Source organism: Beta vulgaris, chromosome 2 (genome assembly GCF_026745355.1).
Source record: "Beta vulgaris subsp. vulgaris cultivar EL10 chromosome 2, EL10.2, whole genome shotgun sequence".
NCBI lineage: Eukaryota > Viridiplantae > Streptophyta > Magnoliopsida > Caryophyllales > Amaranthaceae > Beta > Beta vulgaris.
The window spans coordinates 18473680-18486527 of NC_079203.1; the positions used below are offsets into that span (position 1 = coordinate 18473680).

The 12848-nt window shown below is 37.5% G+C and overlaps 1 protein-coding gene across 2 annotated transcripts; it reads right to left on the minus strand.

Annotated features, from left to right (window-relative positions):
* Positions 1–1528: 1528 nt before the first annotated feature.
* LOC104887214 (uncharacterized) lies at positions 1529–12525 on the minus strand. Of its 2 annotated transcripts, XM_010671808.4 has the most exons (12): positions 11702–12516; positions 9497–9700; positions 9164–9309; positions 8252–8520; positions 7981–8075; positions 6871–7018; positions 6368–6807; positions 5752–6260; positions 5573–5633; positions 5194–5466; positions 4464–4722; positions 1529–2145 (listed from the first exon to the last, which is right to left on the minus strand). In XM_010671808.4, exons 1-12 carry the CDS (start codon positions 12068–12070, stop codon positions 1814–1816), a joined length of 3105 nt encoding a protein of 1034 aa, XP_010670110.2. In that variant the 5' UTR covers positions 12071–12516; the 3' UTR covers positions 1529–1813. The 2 variants fall into 2 exon arrangements, with proteins under 2 accessions (XP_010670110.2, XP_019103508.2); XM_019247963.3 differs by lacking the exon at positions 4464–4722 and having other exon boundaries at positions 11702–12525.
* Positions 12526–12848: the final 323 nt, after the last annotated feature.

Here is a 12848-nt window from a genome sequence, read left to right on the forward strand (position 1 = left end):
GACCTTAATAGAATAAAAAAATCTGAATCGTGTTTCTAAAAATTCGAATAATTAAAGTGTATATCGTATTGGAAATTTGGATATCTAATTTTTCGGATTTTTTCAACAGCATTCACTCATGTACCTCCTTTGTATTTTTTTTATCTTACCCATTTGCAATATTGACACTATTCAAAATTAGAAAGAATTTTTCTAAATTGTTTTATATTAGAGTGATCAACATAGGCTCGGCCAGCTCGAAAATTATCAGGTTTTGGGCAAAAAAGACGAACCAAGGGAAACCTAAATCCGAAAATTTAGGCTGAACTTTGGCCCGACCTGAAAATGGTCCGATTAACAAGCTTAGTCCGATCCAAAATATCCTCCTAAATATTGGGACATTTATACTTGAATAATTTAAGGTGGAATTATTTAAAAAAAAAAACACAATTTGGGACAATTTATTTCAAAAACCCATACTTCTGAAGACCCGTGCCTTAGGCACGGGCACCCTGAACTAGTATATATATATATATTACATGAGTTTATTTATCATAGGTGTACTATTTGGATATTTCAAAGAAGCAATGAACAGATTAATAGTTTGAGATGTACCATACTCGCGATAAACAAACATGTGGGTTTATGTATAGAAATTTTATTTTATCACTAAAATTATTAATTATATAAGCATATTGTCAATATAAGCTGGTATTCTTTGATAAAAGGAGTTTCATTTTTCTTCATTCATTATTTTCTCCCAAAAATGAGAAGAAGAATCACATAACTACTTTCATGGAGGAAAGAGTGTTTAAGTTGGCTTCACCAAAGAAGATAACATGATCAACAAAAAGGAGATTAGACATTTCAATTTTCCCACCTCTCAGCTTGAAGGGGGTCCAAGATTTTGATGAAACATGCATCATTAATACATCTAAAACGGTACTCTAGGTAGATGATGATGTATGGAGATAGAAGATCACCTTGGTGAGCACCCCTCAAAGGTTTGAAAGACTACACAATGTTCAATAAAGGTCATTTCGTTTCTATCATAAACTTATTCGAGGATAATTTTAAGAGCGAAGAAACCTTTTGTTGTCTTTGTTTAGTCCTTTTTGTTAATTGAATAACTCGTGATGAATGAAGTAACTTTTTAAGGGCTTCATATTATCTCAATTATATGCATATATTACATATCATGTAATTTTGGAAAAATTAATAATATCTAAAAAAATAAAAGTGACTTGAAAGTTTGATAATTTGTTCGTACAAAAGTTTTTTAAAATGCAACAGCAATATATACTTTTTTCCTTGATCTTTGCATATCACATTCACAATTTAGTAGTTTCTCGTACAATATTAGTGGAGATTAGGCATAAAGAATTGGTTAGAATAAAGCTCTTTATCCAAACAAAAAGATAAAGAAATTTCTTGAGGCTTTATTAGTATGATTGCGCAAAAATTAAGGCGATATACTATATTATCTCCCTTAAAAAAAAAATAGATAGTTCGAGGTATAACTTGGGGACACAAGCTCAAGCTGTTCACATATGTAATTTTGGTTACCTTTCATATAACCTTTAATTGTTTCGATCTAAAAGAAAAGCAATCGACCCGTTTCACACGAAGGGTTATCATAAGCTATTGTATACAATATAGAAGGCACGATGATCAATAAAGTGGCTACCTGTAAGCTGATTTGTGTACATATAGTAGTCAAGCATCTCCATTTGATGTTATCAAAGTATTGCCTGCAGAAGATCTTCAACATAGCCTTAAATACACCTAACAAAAGCATGTTAAATTACAACGATGAGGAAGATATTTGATACCGTTAACAAGTCATTGAAGCTGATGAGTCAGAGTTATTAGCCTCCTCTTCAGAAGTTAGATCTGAGCCTTCTCCTTCTTCTTCTTCTATATTATCACAGGCTCTACTAGCAGTCATCTTTGTTAATGCTGCTGTTTTGCTGGCCCTGTGGGAACGTGTTCCTGACATAACAGTTGAAGGAACAACAGACGTAGGTGACACTTCTTCATCAGAAGAGCTTTCTTCACGCCGTAGACGTCTTCTTGAAAGGGTTGGTCGAGTGGAACGTGGAGCTGGGGTTGGTGGTATTTCACTTGAATGATCATCATCAAGATCATAATCCAGATCCAGCATCCCTACAAATACGAAACAATAAAGTCAAAAAAAAGTAATTTGAGAGCCACAAAATTTTAAGGCAACTGAGGAGCTATGCATTCTTAAATGGCCTTGATGTAACCTAAATACAGCACCTCCTATATGTCAATCCTCTATATAGCACTTCAAGCTCCAGCCAACTTAACCCAAATCTGACATAAGGATGCAAAATGATTTTATTTGATAAGTCATTTCTTCTATTTTGTTTCTGTTTTACACAAGGATGAGCTAGTTCTGAAAGCTTGAAATGGTATCTCAACTCTCAAGGCATAAAAAAGATCAAATGTTACAGCCTACTGCAGCGAACACTATCACATGTTACGATAGCCAGAAGAATAACTTTAGGATTTATTACAGATGTGGCTATAATTGAAAATATTTACATGAATTGCTTCTGTAATTTAAATTATACTTATTGTCTAATTGTATCCCTTTCATGCAGCAACTGAAATTAAGCAACAGTGTATTTGCTCCCCTTTGTCTTCTCATTTAATGTCTCAAGCTCAACGTACCACAATAACAGACTTTTCTTCTATATCAACTATCAAGGCTGGGTAGATTAATGTCATTATTTTTTTATTTTTTTTTTTGTTTTTTGACAACGAGGAAATTTGCATTAATATAAAGTTAGAGTACAACCTAAAGGTAATACTACCAAACGAAACAAAAACAAGAAACAACTAACGCTAAGAAAAACAACACTAATTCGTACAAACAACTTAACATAAACACTAACTAGTAACAGTCGAGTCCGAATAAAGTATGTCAGGAGCGATGAGGAGTGAAGTAGGAGATGATAGGAAATCTGTTGAAATACACAATTCTGTCGATCTTCAGAAAGAGATTGTCGTACAACTGCTAGTATACCCCAAAGTCCACTAGGCACGAAATCCCAAGGTCCTTGACGAGCCTCCTGGGATTCTCCTGATGCAACGAACCAAGAAGTCACGTTCAAGCGTGACTTCGAACCCTGCTGTGAGGGTCTTCGAAAATCAGTCACATTAGACTGAAACCCGAAAAACGAGGTGGAGGTCTTGACGTGCCCCAAAACAAGTTGGGGGGCCTCCCACAAGATGTGTTTTTTAGGTGTGATGACACATGAGGTCATCACGAGAATTTGGGGCGAAACTACGCCCCACTGACAGATCCTAAGATCGAAAATGACAATCCCAAAGCCAGAAGACCGACGATCAACAGATCGAAAATAAGCAAACATGAAAGTAATGAAAACAGAAACTACCACCCGACACATAGAGTCACGCCGGCAAAAACACACCGTCAAAGAACCTATACCGTACTAGGCACGCTAAACTTACTAACTCCAACTAATACTAGTGGGGGGACGGGAAGGGGACACTCGACTACACCTAATCCGAACCAGGGGACGGGGAAGGGGAAACTGAGACTAAAACGACCTTGAGAGGGGGGACCGGGGAGGGGAGACTCTTGACCAGGGAAGCGGGGGGGTTGACTACGCCGACGAGCCAAAAAGGGAAGGTGGGAGACACTAAAGGAAGAAGAAACAACCACGAAAGGGGAAGAAAACAACGAGAACTCACGAAACAGGGGAGGGGGGATCGCTCAAAGACACAGGGACGACGACGGACTGGAAAAACGACGACTAACTAGGGAATCCAGATGCGTGAGCCAACGACTGCGGCGGCCTGACCGCCGCGACTACACAAACGAAAAAGTCCGAAGCCGGAAAAGTAAGTACCGAAGGCACCGAAGATTGAAAAAACAGGGGGAGAGGGGGAAGGGAAGCCCTAATAAATGGACTCACGGTGGGCGGGGGAACGCGAAGGGAACCGGCGACGAGGGGAAAGGAAATCGACCCCCGAAACCAACCCGAAACTATCGGAAGCTCGCCGCGGAAAGGATAGACGAACTAAACGGAAAAGCGACGGAAAAGATAAAAAACCGAAGGAAAAACATAAGGGAACTCGCCGGAAACCTGTGCGGCGCCGGATCTCCGGCAAGTTCTAGGGTTAAGAGGGTTGAGTTTGTGTTTTGGTAGAGAGAAGGCAGAGAAACTTTTTTAGAGAGAGAAGCACTTATGTATCCCCCGTCAAGAAAAAAAAAAGTAGAATTAATGTCATTATTTAAGAAACAGTATTTTATACATTTAAAATTAGAATATCATACAGAACTAAAGTTTGCATTTTATTATTGGCCTTGATATAGTACGGATAATACTATTAGAACCTGAATCAACTATTTCAGATTCCAAAAAGGCAAAAATTGCATTTGTTATTCGAGAGATATAATACTAGAATCTGGGAATGATTCAAGGTTTTACCTAGAATGACATTAATTTGATCACTGGACAACTCATCTGGATTTCCATCCAACGCCTTCAACCGTTTAGCCATGATAGTTAGCTCTTTTACAAGCTCTTTATCATATGAAACAGATCCAGCAACACGACTTAGAAGAAGCTGCATCAACTTGATTGTTCCTTGTTCTGACTCTCGGAAATGAAGTAACACTATGGTCTTGCATAGTGCTGAAATATATGATTTCTCTGCTGCTGTTTTCTTTGTCTGGAAGCCAGCCACCTTGCAAATGCAAAAGATTAGCAATTACTGAAGATGGCGTCAGATTTAGATTCTAACATCACCAGAACTGGTAAGTTGAATCAACAAAAGAGAATATTGTATCGCCAAAGCATATGCTTCAACATAGACTCGTCTTAATAACCCCACTATGGTATTCAGAAGTGTTATGTTAAATAATAATAATAATAATAATAATAATAATAATAATAATAATAATAATAATAATAATAATAATAATAATAAGTCCCAAATCGCACTTTTTATAAGCACTTCATTACGTTGTGCTGCCAATCTATAATATGATTCAACAACTGAAATTTTTATGTCAAGACTAAACTGAGGGTCTATGCTCTTGCTGCACAAAACAGTCCCATGAAAGCATATGATGATTAGTTGAATTTTGATGATAGATCACAGATAATTCAGCACTACGTTTTTGAAAAGAATGTCAATGAAAGTTACAAGTAATACCTCAGTAGCTAACCGTATAGCAAGGCCCTCCTCTCCAGCCTCAATTCCATCACTGTGCTCTGAAGAACCTACGTTTTTCTCTGGCAAATTATTTACGTGATTATCAGTCTCCTTTTTATACAATGTCGACTGCATCATCTGTAGCATAAAGCGTGATGCTTGTACGGCACGTTTACGCATAGTAGATATCATGGCAGCAGATCCCCCATGATTCCCATTAATTCCAGGCCATATTGCACGCATCACTGGAACAAAGGCCTTGGAAAGATGCTTCTGGAAATCAAGATAGAACACTCAAATAATGTTATGAATCCACAATGGGGAAATTATTGTGTTCATAATGTGTCACATATTAAGAAGCAGTCTGTTTACAGTTTACCTTATGATTAGCTGACAGTGAAGGATAATGCTCAAAAAACACTGATAGACATTGCTTTAACCTGTTGAAAAAAGCAAAAACAAGCCACAAAAAAAAAAAAAAAAAAAAAAAAAAACTTATAAAGCTGTCCCAGACCAGAAGGCAGAAGTACAAGGATCACAAGAAAAATTGCGGTGTACCTCTGTTCATTGTTCTCCTCGCTGAAATAGAAAGCAATCAACTTGGCCAAGATTAACAAATGTAAGGAACCGGGTATGCTAGGGTAATGCTCACTCAAAAGAAGAATCTTTGCTAAACCCTCCCCAAGAGTCGCTTGGACTGATTCATTCTCCTCAACCTCCAATGTTTGACCAAAAAAATCACTTTCTAAACCAGCACATAGAAGATACAGTACTCCAACATCTACGCCATCAACTTTATTGCACATTTCAGGGGTAAGATGTAGCCGGTTCTCAGGGATCTGTGAGAAAAAATCTTCCCCTATAGCTTTGTCAACTTCTTGAGGACCATGCCACATTACAAGATCTATTAATCCCTTGCTAGCAAGAAGGCTGATGGAAGAGGGGCCCTTGACAAATGATAAACCTAGTTGTTTCACCACTTCTTCGCATGGCCTTCTTTCCAATAATCCATAAAGACCAAGACATCTGACAGCAACCCTTTGGACATCCAAGTTAAGGTGCTTGGCCTATATACATATTTCTTTTCAGTGACAATCTCCTATGGTAAAATGGGGATGGGGGAAGGATAAAAAGGTTCAATAGCAGAGAACATAAATATTTCAAAGATTCATACCCCTGGAAGCAACAAAGCATTCAGTAATTCAATAGGTTCGATAGCCTTGCCTTGTAACCAGTGTAATGATTTTGTGTTTTCCAAGACAAGACCAACGACAGCCAGGCAATGCAACCACTCAATGAAGTCAGCACTTCTTTCCCTGCATGGCCTAGCAAGTTCTGCCACAACCTGAAGAGTAACTTCTTCAAACTCTCCATCAGCAGCATGGACTTTCTTCACCAACCTCACTACTGCATCAGCCCAGTCTCTGTCGCCACCAAGGCTGATGCCATCTCCTATGACAATCTTGTTACCACTGCAGTCTATTTCATATTCAAGCGGCTTATGTAGCAAGTCCTGTACAAACGTGCTGGCAATCCTCCTGATTGTAGCATCAGAGAAGTCAAGCAGCGCACCAAGCAACAACAGCTGCCGTGATGCAAAGCGATAATTTGCTCCTGAAAGAGTTCAGTTTCAGAGGGAGCACACAAAAAGTGGTCAAAGAAATGAACTTTACCTACCTGCTGTGATATGTACTTGGGCTAATTCCACATAATCAGAAACAGTTGCAGGGAGCACTTTCTCCAGGAGCTCACTACTGTCGGATGATTCTGCTGCATAGACTGCAGCTTCAGTGCCTGTAGTTGCAGCAGCATCAGAGCCCTTCTCCTGTCAATATACAGAAGATATTAATGAATGTTTCACGTGTATCTTGACATCACTCAAGCAAAACACATGGCAAACATAGATTAATATAATTCATTACTGATTATTAATTTATGATATAGTTGAAAGGAACAACAAGGACCAGATTATATAACAGTACCTCCAACAATTCAGTTTAGTCTCTGAAATTCTTCTTTATCAATCACCACAAAAGAGGGTTCAAGGTACTTCCCAAAGTATCGATTCCATTAATGTTCAGAGAAAAAAATAAAACGTTTGAAGCTTGTATGACAGAACTACTAATCTATCGCTACAGCATTACTACTATAACGACAATTACTACTGTTTCTGCTGCTACTATTACTATTACCACCCTAGGAAGGTCTAGAATTCGCAACGACTCACTTAAGAAATGTACTTTATGTGGACTCCCAAGTCCCAACCATTCTCGGGATTCATTAATGTTTCAACTATTTATATAATTATTATAATGTGACAAGTCTTAAGTTCATGTCCAAGTTAACTCTAAATTAGAGCGTTTGAGGCCAGCTATACTAGTGCATGTGGAAAATAGTCATCTCAAAATAGATTGACAATTGCAATATCGTTGCAGCAAGCCTTGCAAAATTAATATGACAGCTGTCAGGTTCTTTTTCTTGCACTCATGGTTGGACTAATCTAGACAAACACAAAGATCTAATTAAATCTAATCATGTCCAAGTTTGGCAGGTCGCATCAGACAATAGATGGATTAAATCTTAACTACCCCCCCCCCCCCCCCTCTTGAATTGAAAACAAACAGAATCATTTTTTTTCTGGACACAAGGAAAACTCAGTTCGACGAAAACCGTGATCACTTTTGTATGGAGAAGTGCATTGTCATGCAACCAGAAAAGGCAGAAGAGAGAAATAGAAAAGATGGCAAGAAATTCATTAGAATTCGAACGGAAAGGCTAAATGCCTACCTGGGCCTCTTTATGTAAGTGCTGACACACAACCCTCCAATAGAGAGCAACCTCTGGCTCCAGTAGTTTAAAATCTTGGTTGCAATTATCCGGATCTGCAAATATTAATTCAATACAGCTCAGATGCAAATCTTGAAGAGTAGACTATTATAACTTTTCCTAATATTGACAAGCTCTCCAGCAAGGTTCTTGTGCCACAGTTTTTCAGTATATCCTCTGCAGACAATATCGCTGGATGAACATAGAGAAAAGGTAGTTGTTGAAGTTCAACCTCTAATTTCATCAAAGGATGATTCTTTGAACTGTTGTATCCTCTGACTTCCTTCAGGTTTACCCATGCCAGCACCTAAGAGAGCCTTCATAACAGAAACACCAACATTCTCATATGTCTCAACATCAAGGTACTTGAGAAGTTCAACAGGATTGTTATTGCAGCTTTTGCATAACCATTCATCTATCATTAACTTCAAACATTCTTTTACAACTGCTGGTGAACGATCTGACAGTCCTCTCTGAAGAATTAAAGCCCGGAGCTTGATGCTGACAAGAAAGTTTACAAATGGATAATAAAAATAATAAATGCAAAAAGGAACATGTCTGCAGCAGCACTAACATGTTATTACTGATTGTCACACCAAGTACATATCACATGACAAAGTAAAGGTAGGTTTTGGGATGAAAGAAATAATATCTGAAGCAATTACTAATCATTACACCAAACAAAGGGACAGCAAGGGTGGGACGGAGGAAGACGATATCTGTTTGATGCTGAGTCCCATTAGAAAAGTTCAAAAAGTTCTCTGCCATACTCAAATTACTTGGACGTTCTTCAGGTTAATGTGATGTTTCTTATAGCTTCTGTTGGTATAATTCACTCTATTTTCATTCTTTAAAGTGGTTACAGAAAACATAAGGAAAGAGATTCATGGTTCTAAGCTCATGTATCATGACAATCATTTTGTTGAACAACTGAATACAATATCCTGCAGCATAGCATTGTATTTTCAATAAATCATTAATGAACTGCATTGTTCCTAATTTCGAAGCTTCAACTTCTAATCTCAAGCCACACAGCTGAGTAGCCAAGATTGAACCTTTAGCACTACTCTAAACACAACATTCTGAAAAGTAGCCCGAGTGAAGCAAAATGAGCAACTATATTAAACAGCTAATGTGAAATTACCTGAGGCTCTGGAGAGGAAACTTATTGGCCAAAACGAAATACGCTGCTTTGCGCACTGATTCGTTAACATCAAGAGTACAACTAATGATCACTAATGATGTAGCATTTGAAGGGGGTAATGATAGCAAAATGGTCTTTCGTACATCCTGCATAGTAAGAGCTAAGTAAGCAAGCAAGAAGGAGAGGCAAAGAAAGCCCGAAAAAATCTAAAGAAGCTCTTACAGAATTGAAATAGACTGGTTACCAAAGTAAATCACTAGTATTTTAAACTTCAGGAACTACATGATAAGTAAACACCTAAGCATACTACTGCAAAAAAGCATATATACATACAGCATTTTGCTCTGAATCCAGTGTTTGAACGAATAAATCAAGAATGTCACTGTTCTCAGAATCATTCACAAAACGTGAAAGAGCTCTAATTGAAAATGTACGGATTATGGGAATCTTGTCTCCCGCCCGTATGATCATGCTCTCTATCACCTCGTCCCAGAGCTCATTGCTCACTTCTGCATCATCTGGTAATCGCATTATGATCTACAAAGTACAAAATAACACAAAGAGTAAGAAAAAAGAAAAAGAAATAAGGTCCATCACCTATACAAAAACATCAAACAGAGTGATTGAGATAAAATTTGCAAAAGCAGAAGGACTCACAGTAATTTAAACTAGTCTTTTCTAGAATAAAACAATAAGCTAATAGTAAGGAAGAATAAGCTAATAGTAATATTCTCTTCAACATAAAGCCTTCCGCTTTTAAAGGAAATTGTACTAATTTAAATAAGGAAAACAATTTCAAAAATAAGTGCTTAAACTTCAAACAAGGGCCATCATAGTTTTGCTATATAAGTAGGCAACTGTTGTCTCCAAGCTCCACTTGAGAGGTATTCAGATCATGCAGAGAATTTATCCAGTTTACATCATACTTTTTCCAAACTTTAATAAACCCCAAACTGACAACTAAATTGCTCTACTTGTCCCATTTCATTATCAAACTTTAGGAATGCATGAAATTAGCAATAAAATTGAGTAGGCCAATGATCTAACTTGTAAAAGTACTTTCACAAAATTACAGAAGACTGCTTACTTTTGAAAAATTAAAATTTGACAATAAGGTCTGAAACAGACAAAAGAGATGGATATTTTGTGGCAATGAGATGAGCAGACTGAAAGATGACATCAGATTAGAATGTCTAAAATCTGAATACGGGATCCCTATCAACTATTAATATTCTTATTAGTTACTACAGAAACTCGTTTCAATTTGTTTTACAAGAAAATTAGAACCAAGACATCAAATTTGAGAACTTCTACAACTTTTGTGTTCAAGCCTGTCGATAGTTCTCAAATCATATACATTCTCTCACACTCATCATGCTAAAAAACTAGGATTGAACAGGATATTCCTCAGGGAGTGGCTATATGACATTATTGATTATGTGATTACCCCTAAAAAATACTAGATTATGGCTTCTTTTTCCCCTCATCTTTCTTCTACAACTTCATATAATATGTCTTCTAGGAAAGAGCATAAACAAAGTGGAAACTAGAGTTCCTCAAGACTTATAGATTACTTGGATAGAGTGATTTGGAGAGAAAGTGTGGATTCATTTTCCCTTGTTTGTATACAACACAGGGGAAGAGTGAAGAGAAGAGGAAGGATTAATTTTCCTCCCCCTTCTAAGGAACCAAATCCTTTGAATGTTAGAAATTTTGGAAGTAAAATGAAGGCTCACTCTTCCCTCTTCTTCGTGTTGCCTCATCATTGCTATCAAAACAAAGTGTTCGTTTAAGTTAAACAACTCTACTTGTTCGACCTATAAGATTATACTTCCTCAATTTTCTTTTAGTTGCAACACTACCTATTTTTGGGTCTTTTAATATAGTTGCAACATTACCTATTTTAGATATTCTCTCTCCCTATCTCCCTCCTCATCACATGGGTCTCCTTTTTATTTCTCTCTGTCTCTTTCGGCACCCTAATTACTGTGCATCTCCCCCTGTTGAAATACTTACATAAGATAATCCACTGTTTTTTAATTACAACTACAAAATACTATTACAAGTTAGAGTGCTAAACAATTCACATGCAATAAACAGGAACAACTATTACAACTAAAAACCTCGACGGAAAGCTTTCAAATCAACCGCCCTCGTCCTAATCAAACTTTTCGATTAATCAGTGAAATAAAACTAGCCACATTTCTTATTGTTGTTCAGCAGTCAATTTTAGAAAATCGATTACCTCGGCATGAACTACAAATTTAAAGACTGGGGACAGAATACACATTTCAGCAAATAGAATACACATTTCAGCAAATAGAATACACGTTTCAGCAACAAATCCGAACATAACCTAAGGAGCAAAATCCTAAAGACGCAGTAAAAAAATGCAGGAAGATAATAACAAAAACGAAATCACATAGAAGTAGTATAGAATTGCTGAATTTAAAAAATTGAAACACATGACAATTTCCCAAATTAGTGAAAGAAATCAATTCGATGTTTTTTTTTTGTATATTTAGTAGATAATTGTACCTCGGAAATAATCTGACATGAACGAAACCTCGCAGTTTTGTTAGCGGAAGTAACAGCAGAGAGAAGAAACCGCAAGAAAGCTTCTACAAAGTCGTCCCCATCATCAATGGCGGATCCTTTGGAGTCAGTGAAGCAGGCGAAGGTGGAAATAAAGCGGATGATGCGCTCAGCAGAGGCAGTTCGTCGCTGAAAACTGAAGACAGGTAAGAGAGCTTTGCAGAAGGAAGAGAAGAAATTTTGAGGTGATGAAGATCTGAGATTGGAGAGTTCCTTAAGTTTTCGGTTGTGAGTTGCGTATGAAGCTTTGGTTTCTTCCAAAATTCCAGCGATCTTTTGAGTTAGTTGTTTGTCTTGCTCAATTTCCGCCATTGTCGTCTCTCTATGTGTTACGCTTTATTTCTTCTCTTACTCTATTTTTTTTTTCTTTTTTGAACCTTCCACACACACTCTGGTTGAAGTTGGAGGAGAGAGAATCTGAAGTTTTGAAATGGTTTTGAATTCGAGCGGGATAAGATGTGTGGCCGAGAATTTGAACGGCCAATTCCCATGCCAGTTTTATAGAGGCGATACGAGCCGGGTTGGGTCGGACTTTTGCCAAATAAAAATTGCCACAAGTCAAGGTGGACTGGTGGGCGGTGATCTACGGGCACGGGATGAACATCTGTGCCCAAGCCTTGATAAATTGGGCTGAGCTCATATGCCATTTCGGCCTAAATCTATTTTAAATTAAAAGATACATTTTGCGTCCTGAATCTACTCAAAGTCAATTTTTGTCTATAATTTAGGCTAGAAAAACCTGTCCAAGTACAGATTTTTTATTCAAGATCACCACTTTTTGTTGTTCGCCTTTTATTTATTGATAGTAACTAGTTTTAGGACCCGTACATATCTTTGGGGTCAAGTTGCAGACGAGCACCTAGATAAGATTAAGGAGAAAATGAAACAAGGTAAGGAAACCGACTTTAAGATCCATGATGATGGAAGTTTGAGGTTTAAGGGGAGATGGTGTGTACCACAAATGTATAATGATCGTAAGAGACGTCTTATGGATGAGGGGATAACACTCCATATTCCGTGCACCCTAGGGATGACAAGTTGTACAAAGACCTTAAGGGTATCTATTGGTGGCGGAACATGAAGCGTTAGG

What these genes read in the sequence shown, in the direction of transcription:
- LOC104887214 (XM_010671808.4), bottom strand. Translation starts at nt 12,070, where the DNA reads ATGGCGGAAATTGAGCAAGACAAACAACTAACTCAAAAGATCGCTGGA. An exon ending in TTTCCTCTCCAGAGCCTCAG is followed by an intron (nt 8,521 to 9,163) that starts GTAATTTCACAT and finishes CTTTCTTGTCAG; the next exon opens with CATCAAGCTCCGGGCTTTAA. An exon ending in ACTTACATAAAGAGGCCCAG is followed by an intron (nt 7,019 to 7,980) that starts GTAGGCATTTAG and finishes GTATATTGACAG; the next exon opens with GAGAAGGGCTCTGATGCTGC.